This window comes from Malania oleifera, chromosome 3, assembly GCF_029873635.1.
Source record: "Malania oleifera isolate guangnan ecotype guangnan chromosome 3, ASM2987363v1, whole genome shotgun sequence".
Taxonomy (NCBI): Eukaryota; Viridiplantae; Streptophyta; class Magnoliopsida; order Santalales; family Ximeniaceae; genus Malania; species Malania oleifera.
The window spans coordinates 110848941-110862750 of record NC_080419.1 but is presented as its reverse complement, the minus strand read 5'-3'; the positions used below and the strand labels follow the sequence as shown (position 1 = coordinate 110862750).

The following is a 13810-nucleotide window of genomic DNA, read 5'->3' as shown; positions in this document are numbered from 1 at the left end:
CATTAGATAACGTGTGGTGAAGTTGACCTTTTCACCGTCCTTTGTATCGTTATAATTGTTGTGCTGCTCTCTGACAGAAATTTATACAAGAGGATGATGTACGGTTGGAGACTACACGAGCAAGATGTAATTAATCTCTCTTTATAGTTCACACTTCATCCTTTTCTTTTTTCCTGTTTTTAATATATTAAATTATTAAAATGTATTTGTTTTATTTTGATTTTTGTTTTTTGTTGTTTTTTTTTTCTTTTTTTTTGCCAGTTGCGAATGTCATCAAAAGGCATGCAGAATTGACAGAACGTCTGTCTAGGTACAATTTTCATCAAATTCTATGTAGAGCCTCTCAATGTATAGATATATTTTCTGCAATATCCTATTCTACACATGAACTGTTAATTGTGTCCTGGCATTTTGAAATGAAAAGTATTTATGTTTGAATAATCAACTAGAAGTATTTTTCCTTTGAAGGAGCTTTGAGAAAGTTATTTACTTTTTATTGAATTACTTTTTAATGTATATACATTTGATCAGAGAATTTGCTTATGAGTGTTGCTCTAATACACAACTTGGTTGGTGAAAAATTTGAATATTGGAAGTTACTAATGATTCTGATGCCATGAAGTTCAAGGTACTACTTTTTTATCTCAATGGAAATTTTAAGGGTCCTAGAAGAGTGGGAATTGGGATTTCAGTTGGAACAATGATGGCATGATGTAGATCAGTGACAAATCATGGCATAGAAATTTGGAAAGTTTAAATGGAGATAATAATGCATGGTTTCTCTGTTCCTAAGAGCGGCAGAGTTGAGATTGTCGATGAAGATGTGGGAGTTGTTCTCGAGCTATAGGACATGGGTAGTGGTTCAGGAGGCTTCAAAGTGCTGACAAGACTTTGGTATTCTCCTGGAACAGCAATATCAAGGGCAAATTTCTGGAACCACTGGAGGTTAACAAAGGGGGATTGAGGATGCTGATTTTTGTAGTGGGTGTCAAAGCCAGAGGTTGGAGAAAATTGTGTGAATGCCTGAGGGAGTTGAACCAAAGGTTTGTCTGGAGATGTGAGCTGGTGGAAAAAGGGGCTGGAGGGGATTTGAAGGAGGCAGGGGCAGGGAGAGAAGGCAAGGTGAAATCTATGAAGGAGGGGCTAAGGATCTCTCTTGTCTGCTGTTGGCTTTAATGTGGCTCCAGCTTGGGGTAGGAGAGGTGACATCCTGGGAGGGAAGAGAATCATTTGGCAGTAAGGTTGCAAGCCAGCAGAGATCAAGGATTCAAGAGGGTAGAAAGACACTGTGCCCCATAAGAGTGATTGGGTCGAGCAATGGTGTTGAGAACCCTTGAATGATAGACATCTACTGTTTGAATTTGAATTCTGGGCCTGTGAGCCTCAAATAGCCCAAAGTTTTTGCAAGCTTTCAAGAATTTGGAGATAACTTGGAAGGAGGCAAGAGGATAAAGGGAAAAATAGAAGAGATTTAAGGACTGGGGCTTTTGTTGTGAGACACGCCCAAGTTCCTGGTTAATTTGTGCCTCTTTGATAATAAAGCCCATTCAAAGCTGGAGCATACAAAGGAGATGTCCCCAAGTAAGGAAAGGGGAAAGCCATTCAATATTTCTCATCAAGTGGGGATCTCAAAGATTGAGGATAATGCAGCGTTGGAAGTTTGGATTTAGCAATCTTGAGAGGGGATGAAGAATATGAAGTTTGATGTTTTTCAGTTGGGCACTAGCCAGAAAAGGGGAGATTTGCTGGAGAGTGTCTTGCTATTATGGCTGCAGAGTTTGAGCCTAAGTTCGAGACCATGAATGAAAGGGACAATGTTGACTTGGTGTTTTGTGAATCACTAGAGTTGGTGTCAGTAGAGCACACAGGGCAAGATCTGGGGATCCCCCTGGAGATGAGAACAGGGGAAAACTTTGGAATAAATTGTTTTTAGCTAAGGAATAAATTGTTATGGGTTAATTCCAGCACTCATCTCTTTCCTCATGAAAGGAACGGAGACAGGAGGGAGACCCCTGATATAGGGGAGTTCAGAGATTTCCTGAACGCTGATGCTTTAATTGAAGCCTCTGTTGGGAGGGCTTCTTACTTGGGAAAATCTTAATGAAGACCTGATTATGTCCAGAATTAATTGATTCTTGGTCTTCATTGAGTGGGAGGAGCATTTCTTCAACACTCATCACACTAATTTGCTGGGCATGTGGGCTTGTGGAGGGTACCAAGTACAACACTATTTCAGTTTGAAATGTGGCTGAAAGTCAATGGTTTCAATTTTTAAAGACTTCGTAAACATTTACAGCAGGAGATAAAGGAGGAGTGATCTGCCAGTTTGTGGTGACTTCTAAATTGAAAGGATTGAAAATTATTCTAAAGAAATGGAACCAAGTGTTCGGTGAAAAGGTGAGAAAGGATAATCTTCCTCATGAAATTAATGAGTTGGATGATAAGGAATCAACAATGGGTTTATCTTTTCAAGAAAGGGAGAGAAGATTCCTGCTTACGGGAGAGGTGGCTAATGTCATCAGGATGGTGGGATCATTTGGAAACAGAAATTAAGGGTGCATTGGCTAAAGGTTGGGGGCAAAAACATAAATGCTTTCATAGAATGGCTAATTTCCACAGTAAGTGTAAATTTATTTGCAAGGAGGAGGTGGAGGTGGAGGTGGAGGGAAGGGAATATGATGAGAGAGGTGAACGAAGTTATATGTAGTTACTCTTGAACCTGTATATGGGGAGTTGGGTATGGTTAGTTGGAGACCATCTGGAAGGATTGGGCTTTGCAAGAAATAAGAATAGGGGAAGAGAAAGCCATTTGGCTGGAAATCCTTTTAAAGAAAAGAAGATGAGGCGGTGCTTGGGAGTGTAATGAGGACAAGGTGCAGGGTCTGACAGGTTTTCTATGGCTTCCTTCAAGAGAACTGGGTGGTGCCTAAGAATGACATCATGAAGGTGTTTGAAAAATTTTATGGAACATGAAATTTTGTTGCCTGGGGTATCCTCATAGTCTTGGATCGAAAAGTGGGGTTAAGGACTTTTGTCGGATCAGCAGGATGCATTTTAGAGATTAATTGCAAAGTCTTGCCTGATATGGTAAGGGAAGTGGATGGCATGGGAGCAGTGGATAATGGAAGTTCCTCTTTATCCTGTTTATATTTCTCAACAAAATGCTGGTCAGACTTTATAGCAGCAGATAAGAGCCCCATTTCCAGTTTCTCAGTGGGTAGAAATTTGCATATTCTCCAGCCCAGTTTTCAAGGCCTGTAAGTAGCTCTTCTCTGGTTGGGGCTAGCATTCTCTTATTTAATCCCGGCAAACTTTTTTCTTCTAGCCCAATTAATCCCACAATATCTGCACATCTAAAAACTCCAGTCCTGTGTAATAGTGTTGAAGTTGGATTCCATCACTGAAAACCTTTCCAATCCCCCCATTTAAGGGACTATCAAACTTTCCTTGGTCATAATTTTTCCTTTCTTGGTTTCTTTTGCCAGAGATCCTCCCGCTTAGCTGTTTTTCACCGGAATCCCTCCCATGCCTCTGATATGTAACTTCACCTGACTCTGTTGTGGATTGTTTGCTCTCACGGAGAAGCTGATCTGCGATCCCAGCTTTTGGTCACACATTTGTGTAGCCACATTCCATGCAACTCATTATTGGCACACCCTGTTGTTGACACTTTTCTTTTGATTTCATTTTGCAATTCCCTTCACAATTTGAAAGAACTCTTCCATCCCCTTGCTCCTTTCCTTCTGGAATACAAATCAATTGTATTAAACCTTTTTTTGGGATCCTCTCTAGGGATAGAAACCTACCGACACCATTGGCTCTCAATCTTAGCGTAAAAAAATGGCTTGGTGCCCTGAAAGTCTGTCCAAAGGTTCTCTGTTTCTGTAAAGAGAATTTTGGAAAACCATTTTCTTTCCTCATGTGCCAGGAAAATATGATAGAACCAGCATTTTTCTTTGCAAATTTGAAAATCTCACCATTGTCCACAAACAAAAAAAATCTATTTGCCTAAAGAGCAATTGACCTTCCCCATTGTTTCGAATAAATCTTGTCCAACTCGACAACAAAGAAACATCTTTGTTGGAGTAGAAATGTATCTCAACTTGACAGCAAATTGGCTTCGCTTCGCTGAAGGAGCTATTCATTTTCAAAATAATTGTGATTTTGGAAGAAGCAATTGCACCTTTTTCCATTGAAACACTAGACATCAAATATAACAATGTTTATAAAGGGATCGCCACCTTGACACTTCCACACCATGTGGGATTTGTATTGAATAACAATCATCCCACCTCTGAATGCATCACGAAATTTCCAAGGACTAGTGTGTGAAATATTGGTCCCTACCTTGGCATCCAATCAATTTTATTGTAGCTCATACTTCCTTGTTATCATCTTGGTTCAAAGGGACTTAGTTCCCAAAGGAATACACTACAACCGTTTCCCCCGTTTTTTTGATAGCACTACAACCATTTCCACCTTAAGGAATTGTTTTTGGACACTAGACTACTTATCCCCAAACTCACATTAGATGTAGGTTTTTTATCCTAACAATGTCATTCCTGCCATCGGCCATCCTAATCTGTAGAAATTATCTTATTAACTTCTTTATCTTCTCAGCCACACTAACATGGATCTTAAATGAGGGCAGCAAATAAAGAAGAAAGATTGCCAGGCTTAATGTGACCACCTGAAGAAAAATATTCTCATTTTTATCCATATAACACTTAGGAACTGTCTACACAACTGAATCCCCTAAATAAATAGAATAAACACCCCAAAGGATGAAGTAAATAAGTGTGATGCTACTCCTAAAGGTTACAGGCTTACAGCTAGGTAAATGGGCATAACAAGAGACATCCTTCCTAGACTAACCAAACTAGATTTAGATAGATTAACCTAAAAACCATAAGAACCCCAAAATTTTGCAAAATTGTTTTAAAACTCTTAAAACATTCTAAATCATATTTCACAAAAAGAATATTATCATTAGAAAAATGAAGATGATAAGATAGCTGTTGTAGAGACCTTTTTAGCAAGGAGTGAGGACTGCCATCTCTAGGGTGGAGAGTGATAAAGCTCTAGGGCCGGATGGGATCAATTTGTCATTCTTTCAAGATTGTTGGATGGTGGTTAAGGATGACTTGTTGAAGGTTTTTAATGAATTTTACTGGAATTGGATTTTAAGCAAGAGTATTAATTCCATTTTTATAACTTTGGTGTAGAAGAAAAGTAGCTCTATCAAGATATCTGACTATAGACCTATTAGTCTAGTATCTAGTGTTTATCAAATAATCATTGAAGTACTAGCTAACATGTTGAGTGTGGTGCTTGATAAGACTATTACCAAGGCTCAAACTGAGTTCATGGAGTTGGGGAGGGGGGGGGAATAGATTGTGGATGCTATTTTGATTGCTAATGAAGTTCTTGAGAATACTTGGAGAAGAAGAAGGAGGTGTTCATTTTTAAATTGGATTTTAAAAAAGCTATGATAAAGTGAGTTGTAATTTCTTTGATAAGTTTTTTATGAAAAAGTGGTTTGGAGATGGCGTAGGTCGATGAGAGGTTGCGTCTCTAGCATGAATTATTTGGTTTTAGTGAATTGGCAAGCCTAAATCTTGGTTTAGGGCTATGAGGGGGATTAGACAAGGTGACCCTCTTTCCTCGTTTTTGTTCGTTTTAGTGGCTGATGTTTTTGAGTATCGTTGAATAATTGGGTGAAATGGAAGGCCTACTCAAAAAGATAGGTCTCTCCCTTTATTTATTATATATGTCAAAGTACATACAATGATCATAATGCCCTTACTAACTCTTGTTAACATAACACTCACACACTAATAATGCTAATGACTAAGATGACCATCAATGCTCCCTCTCAAGCTGGAGCATATATATCATATGCTTCCAGCTTGTGACAAATGAATTTAACACAAGCACCCCCTAAGGCTTTAATAAATAAATCAGCAAGCTACAAATTAGACTTCATATGAGTGGAGGTAATGAGCTTCTGCACAAGTTTCTCTCCAACAAAGTGGCAATCAACTTCAATGTGGTTTGTCTGCTCATGGAAGATCGGGTTGGAAGCAATATGAATGGAAGCTTGATTATCACATATCAGTTCCATAGATTGACAATGTGCAAAACCCACTTCTTCCCACATGTTCTTCAACCAAAAATGTACACATGTAGTGTGAGCCATGGCCCTATACTTTGACTTAACGCTTAACCTGGCCACCATAGTTTGTTTCTTACTCCTCCAAGAAAACAAATTCCACCAACAAGAATAGAGTACCCGGTTGAAGATCTTCTACCAGAAGATGAATTGACCCAATCTGCATCAGTATATCCTTGAATGAGTGTCCTCGATCTTGGTATAAGAGACCTCTCCTAGGTGCACCTTTGAGATATCTCAAGATGTGAATTACTGCATCCCAATGCCTTCTTCTTAGAGAATAAAAAAACTGACTCACAACACTTGTTGTGAATGGTAAATCCGGCCAAGTGATTATGAGATAATTTAACTTTCCAACAAGTTCCTGATATTGTCTTGGGTTGGGAAACAAATCACCTATATCTGGCACTAGCTTACTATTAGGATCCATAGGTGTATCAATGGGATTGGATCCTAGTAGTCTAGTCTCATCTAAAAGATCAAGAACATACTTCTTATGTGACAATACGGTTTTGGTACAAGATCTTGATACTTATATACCTAAGAAGTACTTCAATGTTTCCAAATCCTTTGTTCGAAACTTAGTCTGCGGGAAATGCTTTAGGCTTTTAATATCTTGATCATCATCATCAGTAATCACAATATCATCCATGTACACAATAAGTAGAATCCTTTTGGATGGAGCATGACGATAAAATACAGAATGATCTACTGCACACTATTGAAGGCCAAACTCAAGTACTACAACACTAAAGCACCCAACCATGCCTTTGGAGACAATTTTAAACCATGTTGTGACTTTTTGAGCCAACACATTAAACCTGAATCCCCTTGGGCAACAAACCCAGGTGGTTTCTCCATATAGACATCCTCCTGAAGATCACCATGTAGGGAAGCATTCTTCATTTCTAACTAAGGAGATGAACAAACGTATCAAGGCAAGTTTGGCTATAGGGAGAACGTGTAGAATAGTGTAGGCCATACACCTGAGTATATTCCTTAGCAACAAGGCAGGCCTTCAATCGAGCTAAGGAACCATTTGGATTAACTTTTCACAGTATACACCCAACGACAACCAACCACAGACTTATTAGGAGGAAAACGTACCAAGTCCCAAGTATCATTATCTTGCAGAGTATGCATCTATTCTGTCATTGTATTCCTCCACCCATAATGGGATAGAGCTTTAGAAATAGACTTGGGACGAGCAATAGAAGATAGGATACTAACAAAACAGTAGTATGAGGTTGACAAGAAATCAAAAGAAACAAAATTTGAGATTGGATGCTGGGTACAAGTGCGTTTATCTTTTCGAACAACATTAGGAGGATCAACCGCTTGGGAAAAAGGATCATCTGATGAGGAAATTGGAGGCTTAGAAGTGGAAGCTGTAGGAGGCTCTCCTTCCTTGAGTCGTCGTGTATACACTTGCAGATTGGGATGATCCAAGCGATGAGGACTTAAATTGAATGAAGATGTGGAGGATTAGACGAAGGAAATAAGTTAGGAACGGGAAGGCTAGGCAGAGGAAGAGACTCATCAAGGCCGATAGAATTCAAGGAATCAAAATAGTACGTTGTAGACTCAAAAAATGTGACATCAATAGAGACAAAGAATCGATGTAAAGTAGGACTCTAACATCGATATCCTTTTTTGAGTATAGGAATAACCTAGAAAAATACTTTTGACAGCATGAGGATCCAATTCATCCCTTCCTGGATTTAACTAATGAAGAAGGACACAACCAAATGTGAGGAGGAAGGGAGAACAAAGGAGCCTTAGGAAGATAATTGAATATGGGATTTTACCACCACGGATAGAAGAAGACATTTTATTGATGAGAGAGCGAGCAGTGAGCGCAACATGACTCCAAAAAACTTTGGGCACATTCATTTGATTCAAAAGGGTTCAAGTGACTTCAACAATATGTTTGTTTTTCCTCTCTACAACTCCATTTTGTTGTGGAGTGTGAGCACAAGATGACTAATGGATCATGCCAAAGTTTGTCATATAGGTAATGAATTGACTACTGAAGTACTCTTTAGCATTACCATTGCGAAGTATTCAGATTGGCATATCAAATAGAGTTCTTATTTGAGAATAGAAGGCACAAAAGATATTAAGCAACTAAGAACGAGCTTTCATCAAATATAGCCAAGTCATTCTGGAATAGTCATCGACAAAAGTGACAAAGTATTGCAACCCCAACTTTGATGTGACATGACTAGGACCTCAAACATCGGAATGGACTAACATTAAAGGGCTAACAACTATTTTATTGGCTCAGGAGGCAAAGAGAACACGATGATGCTTTCCTAATTGACAAGACTCACAATCGAGGGTAGACATGAAACTCAAAGTAGGAACTAGCTGTTTTAACTTGTCCAATGATGGATTACCAAGGCGAAAATGGATTTGATGTGTTGTGACAGGAACACTACAGGCAATAGGAGTAGAGAGCGACTCAAAGTAGTAAAGTCCATTAGCCTCACGTCTTGTGCCAATCATCTTTATCATCTTTAGTTCTTGAATAAGAACAAAATTAGGAAACAGGTTGTAGGGCAATTTAGTGACTAAGTAATTTACTAACAGACATGAGATTAAAGGGAGATTTAGGAATGTAGAGGATAGAAGAAAGAGAGATGGTGGGAGTAGGATTTATTGTTCCTATTCCCTTAGTAGCAGTAGTGGACCCATCAACAAGGGTTAACTTGAGGTAGATTTGTAGAATACTGGAGAGTAGAAAAGATGTTGGTGACACCTGTCATATGGTCAGTAGCTGCAAAACTGATAATCCTGGAACTAGTGGGAGAGATATTGGATGACATACATACAGTATGGTTACCAAATACCATTAAAAAAAACATAGCAAATACCACTGTTAGGCTCAATAATCTCAATAACCATTGACAAGCAGCTTTGAAAAACACCAAACAACCATTTCTCAGATGTCGTAAATGAGCAACTAAAAAGGTAAGATCTCTGAACCAAAAACATCGTGAAAAACTTCAATAATATGCTTATAGAGAGATTCGAGCCCTGCTGGAAGAATTCAGGTCAGAAACATGCTTGAAATTTGCTTCATGTGCTAACATGTGAGGTTGGCCCTGGCAGCCTTTAACCGGCGCATGAGGGTGCGTAGGGAGGTTTCTAGAGATGAGATTTCAGTTGGGGGGCAGTGGTGGTGTTTTTGCAAAATCTATTGTAGATTTTGTGTTCCTGAATTGACAGTGTCGCCCAGGAATTTTCCTCCGACTTCTTTGGCTTCCGGCAGCTGTTGGCTATTTTTTAGGGCTATAGTGTTGCAGGAAGTTCTTCTACGGTGGTAGACATGCAGCAGATTTAGGGCTTTAGGCTTCCGTTTTGATGGTGGCTGTGACAATTAGGATTTAGGTATCAAGATCTTGCTCTGATACGATGTTGAATAATTGGGTGAAATGGAAGACCTACTAAAAAAGATAGCTTTTTCCCTTTATTTATAATATATTTCAAAGTACATGCAATGACCATAATGCCTTTACTAACTCACTCTTGTTAACATAAATGCACACACACACTAACAATGCTAATGGCAAGATAACCATCAACAAGTAGGATGGTTGATAGGGCTGCAGATAAAGGTCTAGTGAAAGGGCTGGGAGTGGGAGGGAGGATGTGATGGTTTTGCATCATAGGCCTTCTTTTTTGAATATTTTGAGTCTTCTCCATATTTTTGAAAAGGTTTCGGGCTTAAGATTAATATGGGGAAGAGTGGTATTGTGCTTTTAATGTGCCTGATGAGTGCAACGGAGTTCTCCTTAGTGGTGGGCTGAGTTGTGTTGGATTGGCTGTTATCCTATTTAGGGGTTCCATTGGGGGGTAATCTTAGATCTGCTAGTTTTTTGGGATCTAGTTGTGGCGAGGCTGTCTAAGTATTTAGATGGGTGGAACATACTTTAAAGACCCAGATTGGACCAGCTGGTTCAACCTAGTTTGACTAGAACTGGTTGCGTTTTCAGTCTGGGTCATGTCATAGAAATTGGAATTGGAATGAACCTGAGTCTATCTGGATCGACCCAGTTAACTCGGCCCAACCCAGGCAAACCCAGTGAACTGGGTGAGTTGACCTAGTTCTCTTTTAGTAGAGAAAAAAAAATGGATGCATATTCCAAACCCTTGGTTTAGAACCCAGGACCTTCCTTTAAGGGAGAAGATACGCTTCCAGCAAGCCAAGTTTGCGCTTGTGTTATGCTTCTCAACAAAATAGCATATGTATGGAATCAAATTATTTTACATTCATGTAAATACATTGATGAACTTAAATTTAACTACAAATTTTCTTTATAAAATCAAAACTCTTCTCTTTATCTTTGAATATTTTTTGACTCTTATTATGATGTAATAATTAATAAATTTCATGAATATTTTAGAATATAAAAAATTTTAAATTTTTGCTTAATTATGATTTATGATTAGTAATTATTTTTAGCATAATTAGCTAATAGGTGATTATTAATTATACAGTGTATTTGCAACATTATCATTTGTAATATTGTAATATTATCATTGTAATAAATACTCATATATTTTGATAGAAAAAGAAATTCATTAGATAGAAAATGGATGTACAATTAGGAGAAGAGACACCTCCTTAACAAAGTCTCGAAATCCCCAAGGAAAAAAAAGAAAAACAAAACCAAAAGATGTAAAAAGCAGCCCAAGAAATCAGCACATCCTAAGAAGTCAACAAAGCAAGCCAATCCCGCTTAATATTTGAGAAGCATATCCCTTTGAAATTACCATCACCCATGCACCGCAGTGAAGCTATAAAATATATATATACACGCGCACACACACAGACACACACAGACACACACACACACAGATATATAGATAGATATAGACGTCACCGATTCGACTGACTCGGTGGCTTTATTAAGGTTGGTCACTGGTTTGATTTTTAAAACCATGGGGTGGAAAAGTGCCCCCTTTGTTTTTTTCTTCTCTCTTTCTCTCTCGAAAGCAGAATTACTCTCATTCAGGTTATTCTTTCTAGTGTCCCATTGTATTTTCTATCTTTAGAATTCCTGCAGGTATTGCTGGTAAGATTGAGAGAATTATGAGAGATTTCCTGTGATTGGGGGTAGGGGCTTTAGGGATCATTTGGTGAGGTGGAAGGTGGTGTGTAGGTCTAAATGGGAGGGTGGTTTGGGTCTTGGAAATTTGGTGTCTAGAAACACGACTCTCTTGGCTAAATGGCTTTGATGGTTCTCACTAGAGAATTCTTCCTTGTGGCATAGAGTTGTTAAAACCAAATTTGGACTAGATGAGAATGCGTGGGATGCTAATTTGGGATCTAGATGTTTTTCGAAAAAGTTTTGTTGAAACCTATTTCTCAGATGTATCCCCTCTTAATTACCCATGCTAAATTCTTCTTGGGTAGGGGCTGTAATATCCGTATTTGTATAGATATTGGTTGGGGAATGTTGTTTTATCCACTTCTTTTCCTTGCCTTGTTCATTTGACCTCAGAGCATAATGGTTCCATTTCTTCATTTATTGTAGATCCATGTGGTTGTTTACCACCTTGATATTTTCACTTTCGTAGGTCCTTGAATGATAGGGAGATAGAAGAGTTATCCTCTTTGCTAGTCTTGTTGAATAACTGTTGGGTCTCTTTGAAAGTAGATAGTTGGTCTTGGTCTTTGGATTCATCGGGGATTTATTCTTGAAAATATTTTTTGTGATTTTTTGACTAGTATTGATTATTTTTCCCTCTTTATAAAACTGTTTGAAAGGCCAAAGTCACCCAAAAATCAAGGCTTTTCTTTGGTTGGTTGTGCTTAGTAGAATCAATTCCAATAACTTCTTGTGGATTAGGAGACCTTTGAAGGCTCTCTGTCTAGATGTTTGTGTGCTTTGCTTTAACTGTTCTGAGTTTGCTCTACATCTTTTTATGCATTGCGATTTTTCATGGAGAATATGGAATAAGTCGGTGGATTATTCTGGAGAATTTTCGGTTTATCTCGAGATAGTTGAGGAGTTGTTGGCAGTTTCTTTTTTCAGTTTTGGTTGTAAAAAGGAAAGGGCAGCATCATGGAAGTGTGCTTTCTTTGCAGTATTTTGGGGGTTGTGGATGGAACGTAATGCACGTATTTTCTTAGGGAAGTTGTTGTTTCTATTGGTTTGGGATAAGATTCATTATTTGGCTTCTCTTTGGTGTGTGGGTCATGGGAACTTTAACGGGGTGTGCACTTCGGATATTTAACATGATTGGAATTTTTGTTGAATTGTTGGGATGTGCTGTTTTATTTTTTATTTATTTTTTATTTTTTTTGTTTTGTTTTGCCCTTCTTTCTTTTTGGTTTTCTTCTTTGTTGTTAAGGAGATATTTTATTTTCCTATTTGTATATTCTTAGCCTATTAATGAATTTCTTCTTTTGCTATAAAAAAAATTGAAAATTGAAGTCTCTTTGCTACTAACACAACCGATTTTGATATCGTAAATTGGCACGCCTAGACAACATCATACTGAAGACAAGCAACTAAAGTAAACAAAAAAGGAGATGAAAATCATTGCAACACAAGCTTGGCAGAGCTTAAAACCAAGCTTTAGGTCACCATTAACATTAATTGAATAAAAGGAAGAACAAAAACAAACCGTAATGCACTTTCTCCACCTATTCCCAAAACCCTTATTTTGTAGGAACTTGCCCAAAAAACCCTAAACAACTCTTATCATATGCATATGGAATCTCTACAACTTTGTTGGCAATTAAAGAAGCATCTAAAATGTATCTACCTCCAACAAACGCATCTTGAAAAGGCAAAAGAGTGATTGATTAACAAAAAGTTGCTAGCTCATTCATTAACATCACCAAGAATTTATAAGCCCTGTATTGTGTACAAGGTCTTAAATTTCAATTTCAGCTCAAATTTTGAAGCTCCAAAATTATGGAAATTTTGACAAATTTTATTTCGATTTGGATTTGAAAAAATAATGGAAATCAATAGTAAATCATGGAGTCTTTTTATGAAAGTTGAAATGGTTAATAGATGTAATAATATAAGTTTTTAGGACTAATATATTACAAGTTAAATACATCTATGTTGTGTATAGAAAAGTTGTAATAAAATATGTGTATCAAACATATTTGCAAGCTAACGTGTAGTAAACATATTCAGTTAATACAAATGAAAATTTAATATTACTTTTTATACAAGTAATGATAATTTGGATATGAATGATTAGATAAAATATTGCGTTAAATTTATTTTTTCATATAATTTCAAAAGCCCTTGTAATTATCTTTTTTTTTTTTCAATAAAAATAAATAAATTAAGAGAATTTTTTTTTTTTTTTTTTGTTTTTTGTTCCAAGGATACTTCATTCTATAGTTAGAATTTCAACAGGTTTTATTAATATTTCAAGGTTTCGATAAATTTCGGATGATTCATTGAAATTTTGACGGAAATTATGTAAAATGGAAATCGACTACCATTTGTGATTTTGAGGGTGACGGAAATTGGAAATTTCAATGGAAATTTCAACAATTTCGTAGAAATTTAAGACCATGACTGCATCATGTGAGTAGTCTTCATCTCATCATCTTTGCCTTCCTCACCAAATAGTAGCTTGATTGCGAGTTAAGTTTGGTGA

At 37.5% G+C, this 13810-nt stretch overlaps 1 protein-coding gene across 1 annotated transcript in view; it reads left to right on the top strand.

Annotated features, from left to right (window-relative positions):
- LOC131152072 (uncharacterized) overlaps positions 1-13810 on the top strand; it is a 73362-nt gene that overhangs the window by 14999 nt on the left and 44553 nt on the right. Inside the window, exons 3-4 of the mRNA XM_058103676.1 lie at positions 78-126; positions 262-310. Coding sequence (XP_057959659.1) covers positions 78-126; positions 262-310 — 98 coding nt within the window. The remainder of the gene's footprint in view (positions 1-77; positions 127-261; positions 311-13810) is intronic.